Source organism: Abrus precatorius, unplaced genomic scaffold, assembly GCF_003935025.1.
Source record: "Abrus precatorius isolate BTA unplaced genomic scaffold, Abrus_2018 Scaffold9, whole genome shotgun sequence".
NCBI classification, from domain to species: Eukaryota; Viridiplantae; Streptophyta; class Magnoliopsida; order Fabales; family Fabaceae; genus Abrus; species Abrus precatorius.
The window spans coordinates 5396278-5410446 of NW_020874439.1; the positions used below are offsets into that span (position 1 = coordinate 5396278).

Consider the following 14169-nt stretch of genomic DNA (forward strand, 5'->3'; position numbering starts at 1 on the left):
TATAATGTATAATAACAAAATATAATTTAGAATTTTAAGTTTGTATCAAAACCTTTGATCTAGGGAGTCTTGCACTCTTGCTTTTGCACACCCAAAACTTATCTGCCGGCAACCAAACTCTAGTTGTTGTCTTTATCACAGTTAGGGATGGAAATGGATCAAGTCATGAGTCAAGAGCCTATGGCTTGGCTTATTTGAGTCTAGTTTGCCTCGACTAATTTATTAAAAAGGTCAAATTTAGGCTTTTGAAAATGCCTATTTAAATAAAAAAGCCAGACTTAAACATTTAAAAAACTTTTTAGACCTGTTGAGTCGGTCTAATTAAATAATTATATTATTTTATAATTTATATTTATTTTTTTGTAATAATTTAATATAAATATAATTATCTAAAAAAATTATATATATATATATAATATGTAACGTATAACATAGTTTAGTATTTATACTATAATAATATAATAATTATAATTATACTATTAGAGTACCAAAATCAAAATTTATTGAAAAAAACTATCAATTAAAATTTTGTCTGATTTCTAAAATATCTCAATCAATTATTAAAATTTATTTTTTCTTAATTCCTATTTAGTCTTTTCAATTCAAATACTTTTCAACTTCTTAATAATTAACAATTGTTTGTTGAGCGAGCTTTATTTATAAAAATTAAAGACTTTATAGAGCAGTTATCTGTTAACCGCTCTCCAAGAGTGACTTTAGAGAGCAGTTAATAGAGAAAACTGTTCTTAGAAGTATAGATCTGAGAAAGCGGTTCAACACTAACCGCTCTCTAAATTATAACTTTAGAAAGCGGTTAACAAAGAACCGCTCTCAGAAGTATAGATTTGGGAGCGATTCAACGCTAACCACTATCTAAATATATTGTTATAGAGCGATTTCGACTAACCGCTATCTAAGTTAACGCTCCAAAATCTTGTTTCTGGCATAATGCATATTACCTTTTGTTATCTTTTGAATTATTTGAGATATGAAATTTTGTGGAGTTGTTGAGATATGATATCTGTGAAGCCATTTATTTATATTTTTTGGCTAAGCATAATATTTAATTTTAATTATTTATTATATGTTTTCCACATATGTTTTCCATTTTATTAGTACTAGGTCTTTTGGCCAGCTAGTGTGTTGGCTACTAGTCCATTAGCCCATTGACTCATTAATGTCAAATAGGCTATTGGATCAAGTCAGACTTTTAAAAAGGCCAATCCAAGCCTAAAAATTTGGCCTAAGTCAGGTTATATGCTTAGGCTCAGGCTCTAGTTTTGTGTAGTGACCAAATCCATTTAACCTTAGGCCTGACCTAGCCTGTCCCATTCTTATCCCGAATTACAACATATGTTTGCACATACTTATTAGTTTTTTTTCCCTCTTTGTCTCAGTTACCACCACCACCACCATCACTATTATTATGGCTGCACCATTAATCAACTTTGAAAACCACACTATCCCAAGAGCATGATTGATGTAACATATTTTATGTTTACATTTAATGTTTTATTTTGATTAATAAACACTTTTCATATGCTTTATTTTTATAGTTTTTATCATTTTTTACTTATTTGAATAAACTGGGCCTATTACAAATAAATGTTTTAATTTCATATATTCAGTTATTCTGACCTCTAACTACTCTTTTGGCATAAATTTTTATACAAATATCATTTTTGACTTATTCTAGTTGTATTATATTCTACACATTCAGGGCTTCAAAATGCATATATGGATTGCTAAATTTGGAGTTATTTTCTATTTTTTATGATTTTTTGAAATTGAGGGAGATTTGCTGAATATTGTTGCGCGACTGCATTTGGACACTTGTTATTTAATAATTGTAATTGAGTTTTTAGATATTATTGAGACCCGCATTTTGGCCAACTAATTTACCTTAATCAGAACCTATAAATAGACTTATAAGGTTTTGAATTAAGGGAGGTGATTAGACACTTTGAGCTTTTGAAACTTGGCCGAAATAAGAATCTTTGTTTTTACTTTCTCTTGAACTCTCTCGTTCTTTTCTCATTCTTGCATGAGTTAAGCATTTCAATGGAAGGCTAAACCTCTCGTTCAATCCGCGAAATCCAAACGCTGTAATTTTGACTTGATTTCTGTGCTAATTGCTTCGAGTTTATTCTCTTTTTCTTTCTAATCTCAGAATTGTTTATTCCGATCGTTATTAACTTTTCTGTTGTTAGATTTCAAATTAGGACTCAATTGATTCTCTAATTTGATAATTAATGTGAATTAGGTTAAATGATTATTTGATTTAATTCGTAACTCTATTCAATTAGGTTATTCGATTGAATTAATAAGTGAATTGGGTGATTGCTCAAACATAGATTTAAATCTTTAGATACTGTGATAGTCAGAGTTATACGCAATTGGTATTCTGTGGATTGATATTTCTTAATTTATTTTTTACTCACTTTAATTTTGTTCGTAATTTAATTTGATTAATTGTAATTTTCAAAACTCCAAAAACCTTATTTTCATTTTTTAAAAGTAAACCTCAAATTAAATTTGACTAAGAATGTGTCTTCTTGAATCGACCTAGGTTTGACTCTATACTACAAAATCTTTAGAAAACTTAGTTGTTTTGATAGTGACTTGGCAATCGTCTATCAAATTGGCAATTGTCGGGGACTCATTGTCGGTTTTGATTCATTTTAGGGTTTAGTATTGCGTTTTCACTTTCTAATTCATAATTTTGTTTTTGTTTTTGTCTTTGTTTCGTTTCTTTCTCTGTTGCTGCGATTTGATATTCTTATTTATTCGTTTTATAGAATGTGTTTAATTTCAATTTTCATTAAATTGTGTTGTTTTAGTGAATTTTGAATTTTAGATTCAGATTTTATATTTTTTTTTAAATATTAGATTAATAGCGTATTATTGCAGAATTGTGTGATTTGCAGAGATTTTGCATAGATCTTGCAGAAATAAGAAACAGCAGATAAGGATCCCTCATATTTAGTTTAGATTCATTTTTTTTTTAAAAAAATAAATTTAAATTTTAAATTATAGTTAAGATTTGATTTAGTTTGTTTTGGGTTTAAAGATAGGATTAGTTTTTTTAAGATAGATTAGTTTTATATTTAAATTTTGAAAGAAAAAAAAGCAAACTTTATTTAACCAATTTTTAAATTTAAATTTTGAATTTTTATTTATTTAAAAAAATTTGAAAATAAAATTTAATTAATAGTTTTCAAAAAAATAAACAAATAATTTTATTTTTATTTTTTTATTGCATTTTTTATTGTAATTTATTTAGTTGATTTTTATTTTTTTTCCTTGCATATTTTTGTTATTTGATTTGTATAAGATTTGTTTGTTCCCTCACACGCCACTAATCATGCATAACATGAGCGAGACCCTATACCCGGGTCTGAGTAAAATTTAGGTTTAGAAGAGTTGTGTAGTGATAGCAATTTGGATGAATGTTCTGTTTGTTTATCACAAGAACTTTAGCTAGAGTTTATCTTATCTATATAAGTCCCTACATCTAGTAGACTACCTACTGATTGAGGATGATTTTATGGAATGAATTTTAGCTCTAGTGACCTTTTTATCTTAAGACTTACAAACTACCCAAGGTAAGAATGCATATCATAAATCATTAGGATAGAATTCTAGGAACTGTGATAGAACACTGTAGGAGCATATTCTTTTATTATCTCGCTACATTTATTTATTTATTTATTTATTATTATTTTGTGAGTTGCAGAAATCATTGATATTATATTATTCATTTTAGGTGCGGTGCTGCTCAAAATCACAAAATTTATCGTTTAAAACACTTTTCTAAATTTTTATTTTATTTTATTTTATTTTTTTAGGACAGGAAAATATCACAAATATATATATATATATAATTTTTTTTTAAAAAAATCTTAAAAATAGAAAATAGCGCAATTAGGTTGACTTTGACTTGTTGATCCAGTTGACTTCGACCGATCTGCTTTTTGGTGCATGATTAGAACCAATTCTGGTCAATTACTCGCATTTGATCTTGAGATTGAACGCACTTGGAACATGTTGAATAGACTTAAATTGGAAGGTAGTGTGCATAGTTATTGTAGTGATACCCTTGATAGTGTAAGTATGTACTCTAATTGTGACCATTCTAATTGTGATCATTCTGATAGAATATCTGTGCATTCTGATATTATGGCTAATAATCAACACGAAAGGACTCTTAAAGAATTAGCTGCATCATGCTACATACCAACCCTTAGGCATCCAATATCCTGATATAGATGCTCCATTTGAGTTAAAATCTAGTCTAATCCATTTGTTGCCTAAGTTTAATGGTAGTGCAGGGGAGGACCCTCATAAGCATCTAAAGGAGTTTCGCATAGTCTGCTCATAAATGAGGCCTCAAGGAGTTCTTGAAGACCACATCAAGCTGAAGGCCTTTCCATTCTCCTTAGATGGTGCAGCGAAAGACTGGCTATATTACCTGCAGCCAGGGTCTGTTACTTGCTGGATAGACATGAAGAGGATGTTCTTGGAGAAGTTCTTCCTTGCTTCTAGAGCAGCCACAATAAGAAAAGAGATCAGTGGCATCAAACAGTTATGCCAAGAAAGTCTCTATGAGTATTGGAAGAGATTCAAGAAGCTATGCGCAATCTGTCCACACCATCAAATCAGTGACCAGCCGCTTATTTAGTAATTCTATGAAGGCCTTGCTCCAATGGAGAGAAGTATGCTTGACGCAGCAAACAGTGGAACTCTCATGGACAAGACACCATCTGCAGCCAGAGCACTAATTGACAATATGGCAGAGAACTCTCAGCAATTTAATACAAGAGCCATGGCACCAATGAGAGAGGTGCATAATGTGTAGCAACCAAATCATATGGCAGCAAATTCTAGCAGACTTGAGAGCAGAAATAAAGAGCTTACTACTTTCGTGAGACAGCTAACTGTTGCGCAACAAACTGTTCCCCAAGCAAGGATGATCAGAAACTCTTTTGGCTATAACATTTTCTACATATATCATTTTTGACTGATTCTACTTGCATTGGATTCTACACATCCAAGGCTTCAAAATACGTATATAGATCGCTTGATTTGGAGTCATTTTTTATTTTTTATGATTTTTTGAAGTTGAGGCAGATTTGCTGAATATTGTTGCGGGATTGCATTTGGACCCTTGTTATTTAATAATTTTATTTGGACTTTTAGATATTATTGAGGCCTGCATTTTGGCCACTTAATTTACCTTAATCAGAATCTATAAATAGACTAATAAGGTTCTAAATTAGGGAAGGTGATTAGACACTTTGAGCTTTTGAAACTTGGCTGAAATAAGAATCATTGTTTTTACTTTCTCTCGAACTCTCTCATTCTTGTGTAGGTTAAGCGTTTTGATGGAAGGCTAAACCTCTCATTCAATCTGCAAAATCCAAACCCTGTAATTCTGACTTCAGTTCTGCACTAATTGCTCTAAGTTTGTTCTCTTTTTCTCTCTAATCTCAGAATTGTTTATTGCGATTGTGATTGACTTTTCTGTTGTTAGATTTCAAATTAGGACTCGATTGATGCTCTAATTTGATAATTAATGCGAATTAGGTTAAATGATTATTTGACTTAATTTGTAATTGCATTCAATTAGGTTATTCGATTGAATTAATAATTGAATTGAGTGATTGCTCAAATGTGAATTTAAATCTTTAGATACTATGATAGTTGAAATTACATGCAATTGGTATTTTGTGGATTGATATTTCTTAATTTATTTTTTACTCACTTTAATTTGATTAATTGCAATTTTCAATACCCTAAAAACCTTATTTGCATTTTTTATAAAAAAAAAAACCTCAAATTGAATTTGACTGAAAATGTGTCTTCGTGAATTGTCCTAGGTTTAACTCTATACTACAAAATCTATAGAAAACTTAGTTGTTTTGATAGCGACTCGGCAATCGTCAATCAATGATCAAGATCGGCCAAACCCAAAATATTTTGTCTCCAACAAAGCCTTCATGCGTCGCCACACCATAAAACCATAAATCAACCTTTTGGTTTGGGTGATTGTTTTGTTATAAGTTCTCTATTAAAACATGAGGTAGATGACTCATGTGTCTCTCTTGCCATGATTGGTAAGACTTTATTTTTCTTCTTTTAATACCTTATGTTTTGTTTTTGGAGATATTTGGATAATTGACTCAATGCTTCCAATCACATGACTCCTAATATTTCTTATTTTACTTCTTATTTCACTTTATCTAGTACATATTACATTATAGTTGCTAATGATTTACAAACTCTTGTTCTTAGTTATGGTAATAGTCAACCCACTACCTCTTTCACTAAAAATGTTCTTCATGTTTCTTAACTCTCCACTAATCTTATCTTCATTCATAAACTCACATGTGATCTAAATTATTCAGTAACATTTATTTTCATCTCATTATGTTTTTCAGGATCTTACCTTAGGGAGGACAATTGGAGTTGCTTAGGAACAGAGATGGTTATATTACTTTCCGTCAATGAAAATTGAAGTCCAAAACAATTTTGGAAGAGGAAGTCTCAACTTTTGTAACTAGTCTTATTTTGACTATGACTATTCTTAAATATATATTTAATGTAAGTGTTTAGGTCATCTACCTTTTAAATTGCATAAAAGTATGTTTCCTTCTTTATTTTTGAAAGCATCAGTTGACTTTTTTAAATGTGATATTTGTTAGTTTGTTAAACATCATTGTGTTACTTTTCTAAATAGTTCTAAAAAAAGGTAATGCACCTTTCAGTCTATCCATTTTGATGTAAAGGGACATGCTCCTATTTCTAAGTTTTTATAGTGCTTAATGCTTTGTATCATTTATTGATGATTATACACTTATGACATGGATCCTTTTTATAAAGGATAAAATAGAAGTGACTCAATTATTTGTGAATTTTCATCACTTCATTCAAATGGGTAGATAATGGAGGAGCATATGTGAAATAAAATTTATTTTAATTTCTACAAAAAAAAAAAGTGTTTTTCAAGACTTAACGTGTAGATACTCCTCAACAAAATAGAGTTGTAGAAAAAAATTGATCTCTTAGAAGTTATCAGTACTATGTTATTTCATATGACAATGCCAAAATCATATTGAGGAGAAGAATTTTAATAATCACATTTAAATTAATGACTTTAGTCTTGTTTAGTCTACGTCTACCTTTCACTCTTTTGTCCATGTCTTAAACAACCTTGAGGTTCATATCTTTAGGTATACTGCTTTTGTTTTAGGTTAAAAGTCAACATTGTGGCAATTTAAATCTTTATGTTGTTAAGTGTATTTTTCATAGCATATATTCCAAATAAAAAAGGTTGTACATATTATCATCGTTCGAGTTGTTCAGTCTACATTTCTCTAGATATCACCTTTAATAAGACAAAGTCATTTTAGTCACTTATTCAACTTTAGGGGAAGAGTCATCATAAGGTTGAGTCTAGTGGTCCATATGAGTATTTGTCTTTTCATTCTCTTAACCTATATCATCTATATGAATTTACTCCTTCTTTCTCTAACTCAAGCAAAAAAGAAAGCGATTCATTGCAAACAAAATCAAGTACACCTATCATGAGGAGAAGAAAACTTGATTTGATCCAACAACAACTTCAATCAATCAAATTAAAGGTAAGTTTTAGTACTAATAATCTTGATTTATTAAATATTCTTTTAAACAACTGTGATTCTGATGTAGATGATCTGTCCATTGCTTTGCAAAAAGAAAAACCTTCCCATGTCAAGAATCATATTTCTCAGTTTATATACACTAAACATCTATCTATACAACATCAAAGTTTTATCTCTGCTATTGATTCTTCAAATATCCCTAAGTCATTATAAGAAGTCTTAAAAGATGAGAATTGGGATCAAGTAATGGATAACATGATAACTGCATTGGAAACAAATACCACTTAAGAGATTGTAGAATGATCCTACGCAATTAAATATTGATGAAATGGTACCCTTATTGGTACAAGGCTAGATTACCTGATAAAAGATACACTCAGACTGATGGATGAGACATTTGCACCAATGACAAAAATGAATACTATGAGAACTATCCTTTTAATTAACATCAAGCATACTTTGGTTGGATCTTACATATGTTTGATATAAAAATGCATGCATTCTTGTATGGAGACTCAAAGGAAGTATATATAGATGTTCTCTCAGGATTTAGGACTATTGATGATGGAAACAAAATGGTAGAATGAAAAAAGCTCTATATAGACTTAAGCAATCCCCTCATGCTTGGTTTCAAAGGTTCTTAGAATACAAGCAAAGCTAAGAAGATCATACTCTTTTAATAAAACACTCATAAGATGACAAACTAACATTTATATTAGTTTATATCAATGATATCATCATTGTAGGTAATGATGAGATTGTAAAATGTAACACCCTCATTTTTATTATAGTATATTTATTTTAATTATTATTGCACTTTTAAAAAAATAAAATAAGTTAAATTTTTGGAACTGTAGGGAATCTTACTCAAAGTAAGACTAAGTTTTCTAGACTATATGTTCCAACACATTCTCTTTCAAGCAAGATGAGTCTTACTCAGACAAGATCTCACCTAATATATTGTAAACCCAAGCGAGAAGGCACAAGAAAATTAATAGCTCTTTGGACTAGATCTCACATAAGTGAGAAGGCATCTCACTTAAGACAGATTATCAGAGGACATGTGTAAATTTATGTCTGATGTTCTTGCCCATGTGAGAATGAGCTTCACTCAAGTGAGAATCTGCTCGCTCAAGCGAGAAGTCGAGAGTGAAAATAATATATAAATAGCTTTAATGTTTTAAAACTTAGAACACCTAGCTAGTAACTCCTTCTCTTATCATTCTATTTTTTCTCACTTCCTTTCTTAGAGAAAATTTCTTTTAAACTTCAAAACTTTTTCAAATCTGAACTTAGATGTTTGTTCTACTTGATTCCAAGTATGTTATTAAAGCTTGATCTCTCAATTTCACTTTTGTTTTGTTATTTTCCTTCTACTCAAAAGTTGTTCTACTTTTTCATGCTCAAGAAGAACGTTGGTCCTTTGGACAATATCTTCCATAAAAAATGTTGTACCTTTCCTTTGAATATCAAGGAGAACTTGATATTAGATATGTTGTCTCTCATCTTTTTGCTATGAAAAACCTATTTATATATATATATACATATATATATACACATATACATATATATATATACATATATATTATAAAGTCATTAATTATTTAAAACGTAATTTCAATCCTTACTTTGATAAAAAGAAAATTTATATTGTGAAAATCAAATTTCATCTCTAATATGAATAAGACATATGTATGAAGTTTTAAAATTTTGTTAAGTTCTATTAGTTTCAAATTTATATAAATGTAAAATTTTCCAAATTATCCATCTTTTATCTATTTTAATTAAGTCTTATCAAAATTTATATATATAACAAAGGAAAAATATTTAAAAGAATAAGGGCATTACATAAAACAGAACTCGAAGAGGAAACTAGCTGCTCGATTTGTGATGAATGATCTGAGAAGACTAAAGTACTTCTTGGGAATTAAGGTGGCTTACTTGAAATAGAAAATTTTTATCTCTTGGAGAAAATATGTTCTAAATCTTTTTAAGGAGATTGAAAATTTGATATTTAAATCTATTGTAATACCTATGGAACAAAAATGTCGAATAGGAGGAGAAGAAAAATATCCTATTGTAGATAAAGCTCAATACCAAAGACTAGTGGAAAAGTTAATCTACTTATCTTATACTAGACCTGACACTGCATATATTGTTAGCATTACTAGCAAACTCATGCATGATCAACAAGAAAGACATTGACAAGCAGTAAACAAGATTCTCTAGTATCTAAAAGGAAGTCCTAAACAAGACATTCTCTTTAAAAGGGGAGAGTTTCTTGTCTTAGGGGTATATACAAATACTGACTATGCAAGTTTCATTGTAGATAGAAAATTCACTTCAAGATATTGTATGTTTCTAAGAGAAAATCTAGTAGCATGGAGGAGCAAGAAACAAAATATTGTGGCCAAATTAAGTGTTAAAACTGAAGTATGTGAACTTTTATGGATGAAGATCATTCTTGATGACCTTAAATTAAAATTCACTAAATTATGTGAGAATGTTAAATATCCCCTAAGTATTAAGATTTATGTAACGTCTTGAATTTTGTAATGATATTTTATATATTAATATAAAGTGTGGGTTTCTATTTGAATGTGTATTTGATATATGTATATGATGATGTGAATATATGTGTAATGACGTGGACTTATATGAATATGTGTATATGAGTATAAGCGTATATGTTGGTTTGTGATTGAATTGAAAAATATTTGAGTATAACTGGAATTGGATTGACAATAGGGAAAGTGTCTGCTGTAGGGGCATTCTCGCTGAAGCAAGAAGGCCTTGGGCGAAGAGCACGGATCTGTGGCATTCTCGCTGTAGTGAGAAGGTCTTGGGTAAAAAGCATGAATTTGTTGCGTTCTCGCTATAGCGAGAAGACAATAGAGGGGGTGCATTTTTTTGTGCAGTCTCATTGTAGCGAGATTCTGCAGAAATTAAAGTGCAGTTTCCTCTAAGATTTTTGCTGTAGCGAAAGTGTCGCGACTAGAAGGATATTTGAGGGGTTTAGGGTTTGAGAAATTCATTTTTCCATTCAAAATTTCTTCGATTCTCTTAACTCAACCTTATTTCACCGATTAAATTGCCTCTAAAGCTGTTTGGGAGCTAGATTGAAGATTGAAATCATGTTTGAAACGTTTGGAGTTAAGTTTTGTGAGCTAGAGTTTTGGTCTTTCGTCCCTTTCATTGTTTTCTTGAGTTCTCATGGAGATTTCCCATGTTTTAGGGATGAAGCATTGTGTAGGGAACATTGAGGTAAGGGAGGATTCTACCCTATCTCATTGTGCTTTGAATCTGTTTATTTGACTATGTATTGCAATATGATTAGGATAAAATGTAAGAATATATGGGTTTTGATGTACATTTCGTGTTGAACATGACTAGTGAGGAAATGTGATGAAAATTGTGTGATTGGCTACAATGTTGTTGATGTTGAATAGTGCGTGTGTTGATAATGGTTTGATTGTAATTGGAATCGTGTTGGAAATGTTGTGTGGTTAAATATAACATGATTGAATGTCGGCATACGTGCTATGTTGTGAATATTGTGATTAGATTGAGATTGTCGATGAAATTATGTGTTAGCATGTCATTGCTTGATGCAAAATAATTTGAATGGTTGGAAATGTGCATGAATGGCATGTTGGATGTAATTGTGATGATGTTTGAATATGTTGGAAAAGTCTGTACTTACGTGTGATAGTGTAGAGTACTCACCCTTACGTTTATTTTTCAGATGATCAAGATGATCAGCACTAGGCTCAGTAAAAATATGGATAATACTGCTATAGGACTTAGAATATTTATTTTTGGAACTAAAATGTATTAATTAAGTCTTGTAGCAATGATTAATTCAAATTTGTAATTTATCCTATTTTGAAATACTTTAATAAATTATATATTAAGAATTGTTTATTATTTCTATTTTTACGAAATTTATTTATTTAAAATAAAAATTAAGGTGTTACAATTTAATTATTCTCTTATACTTTGTAATTATTTGTCTAACAGTAGTGGCACATTCAAAAGCAAGTTTATGCAGTTTGATCTAGTAGTGGCAAACATTCCCTTTATGATGTGTTCAAATCATACGAGAAAAAGATCACTTAACACCAAGAATCAATGGTAAGAATTAATTTTAAAAAGTGCTATTATTAGTAATAATAGTGATGTGACCTCACTTAACTATATTTGAATTTAATTAATATAAAAACTAAAGGAATCAATCATTTCAAACAATTGAGTGATTCAACTAAATACACAGTGCTGAATTTAAATGTTATATTAACTCAGGCCACTAATAAGTATCGCATTCAATTTTTTCTATTATTGATTTGAATACTTGCCGACACACCATAGTATTACCACTGATTTTTTTATAAATTGTACCGTATTATTAAATTAAAATATGTTTTACTAAATAATTACACAACAATTTTAAAATTATAACAAATTTATAAATTAAAAACAATTAAATTTAATTATTAATAATAAATGTTTATTACATTAGGTAAATAAAAAAATAAAATTTCAAAATTTAATTTAATAAATTAAAAATAAATAATTTACATAATAAAAATCACTTGGAGCAATAAAAAATGAACTAAATTTAGATGTACTGTCATTTGAAAAAAAATTTAAAGATATTCTTAAAATTCACACTGATAAAAAATATAGAAAATTTTATTAATGGATATTAATATAATGCATTTAAAATATTATCTAACGCTGTTATTTCATATACCTGATATTATTTAATTTTTCTAGAGTAATTTTCAGTATTTTACCAATAATATTTAGTCTCACTGTAAAACTCTCTTTGCATAATATTTTATTCAACAAATCCATAGTATTTCATTTAGACAATCAATTATGTAGAGTGTTAAACTTGGTAATTATATTTTATCACCTAGCAATAATAGGATTTGAGAATTTAGAGAAATTTAACTATATAAATTAATCATAAAAAAGAAAATTTAAAATAAAATAATAGGTTAGTAAATTAAAAATGTCATCTCATTGATATTTAATACAGATATAATGATATTAATCGTTAAGACTTTAATTAAAAAAATAAAGTTATAATAATTAATTAAAAACAATTTAACTAGAATGACTTAATTAAAAATAAAAAGAATCTGTGTGGAATAACAACTTAATTCATCTTTTTATATTTAACTTTTTTTTACAAACATTATACATTAGTTTTTGTTTTTTTTTTTACTATCATGATTAAATTGTGGTATTAATTAATAAATATAATCAATATTTTTAAAAATTAATAATGAAATTTGATTCAGCCCTATATTTATATTTATTAAAATATAAGAATCATGATTGACGAAGAAACAATAAAAAGAAAATTCTTCTGGGTAATAAATAGAATATTAAATTAAAATTTTCTAGCTTAAAAGATGCATATATTACATTACTCTCTCTCTCTCTCTCTCCTATTTTAAAATTATATAATTTTCTTTCCTGAAAAATTAAAATGCATCACAAAGTAGAGAGTGAGAGTCGCATAGTATATCCATCTTGTAATTTCCTATGAAGAAAATGATTGTGGTATTTTTACATGACATTATCTATTCTAATAAAAAAAATTAAATAATATATTGATAGATAAAAGAGAACATATAATTAATTATTAGAATTTTAGGTATTAGATTTTTGAATTGAAGACCTGATTTTATGGGAGACAAAAAAATTATTCTAAAATTTTAGATATGATATATTGTTGTTTTACGTATCAAGTCGATTGCTTTACTTTAAAAATAAATTTAATAATTTGAAAGTGATATTTTGGCTAAAAGAATAATATAATTACGATTTGCTTTGATTTTAGTTAAAATATAATTCAGTAGAAAAGTAGAAATTCCAAAATAATATCATGAAACAAACACATGAAGCCTTGGAAGAGCAATGGAAAGCTACGCTAAATAGAGTTACGGGTTGAAGAAAGGGTGCGGAAACGAACCTGTGAATGAGATTTGAAGAAACAGCAAATGGAATTGATTCAGCCATCCTTGAAATGATCGAGAGAGACTGTATCGAAACAAAAGCTGCAATGTGTAGATTTTGAGATTGGGAACGGAGGAAGCAAAAAACCCTAATCGCATATATAATCAGTTGATGAGTCAGTCAACTGATTACACATACGTTGTATTTGTTTGATTTCGAGGAAGAAGCATTCACACGTAATTAAGTCATCGTCAAGGCCCCTAATGATTGAAGTTCTGACACAATTGTCTAATACGTGATTCCAACTCATTAAATAATGTAAGGACCAAGAAAAAGTTAATATTTAAAGTAGCATTTACGAATAAAAACGCGGTCGGTGATACTCTAACATGACTTCTCGAGAGAAAAATATAATATTTATGAATGAACAAAATTCAATTAATATTCTTGGTATTTTAAGTTAAGCTAACCGTGACGATAAAAATATAATTTTTGTTTAAAAGAAGTAAACCTATAAATTATTAATTAAACAGATAATATTAATATTTTATTTCTT

The 14169-nt window shown here is 28.8% G+C and overlaps 1 protein-coding gene across 1 annotated transcript in view; it reads right to left on the bottom strand.

Moving 5' to 3' along the window:
- The window catches only part of LOC113850237 (putative disease resistance protein RGA1), a 29488-nt gene extending 15750 nt beyond the window's left edge, over positions 1-13738 (bottom strand). Inside the window, exon 1 of the mRNA XM_027480689.1 lies at positions 13630-13738. Within this exon, the coding sequence (XP_027336490.1) occupies positions 13630-13676 (47 nt within the window). The 5' untranslated portion in view covers positions 13677-13738. The remainder of the gene's footprint in view (positions 1-13629) is intronic.
- Positions 13739-14169: the final 431 nt, after the last annotated feature.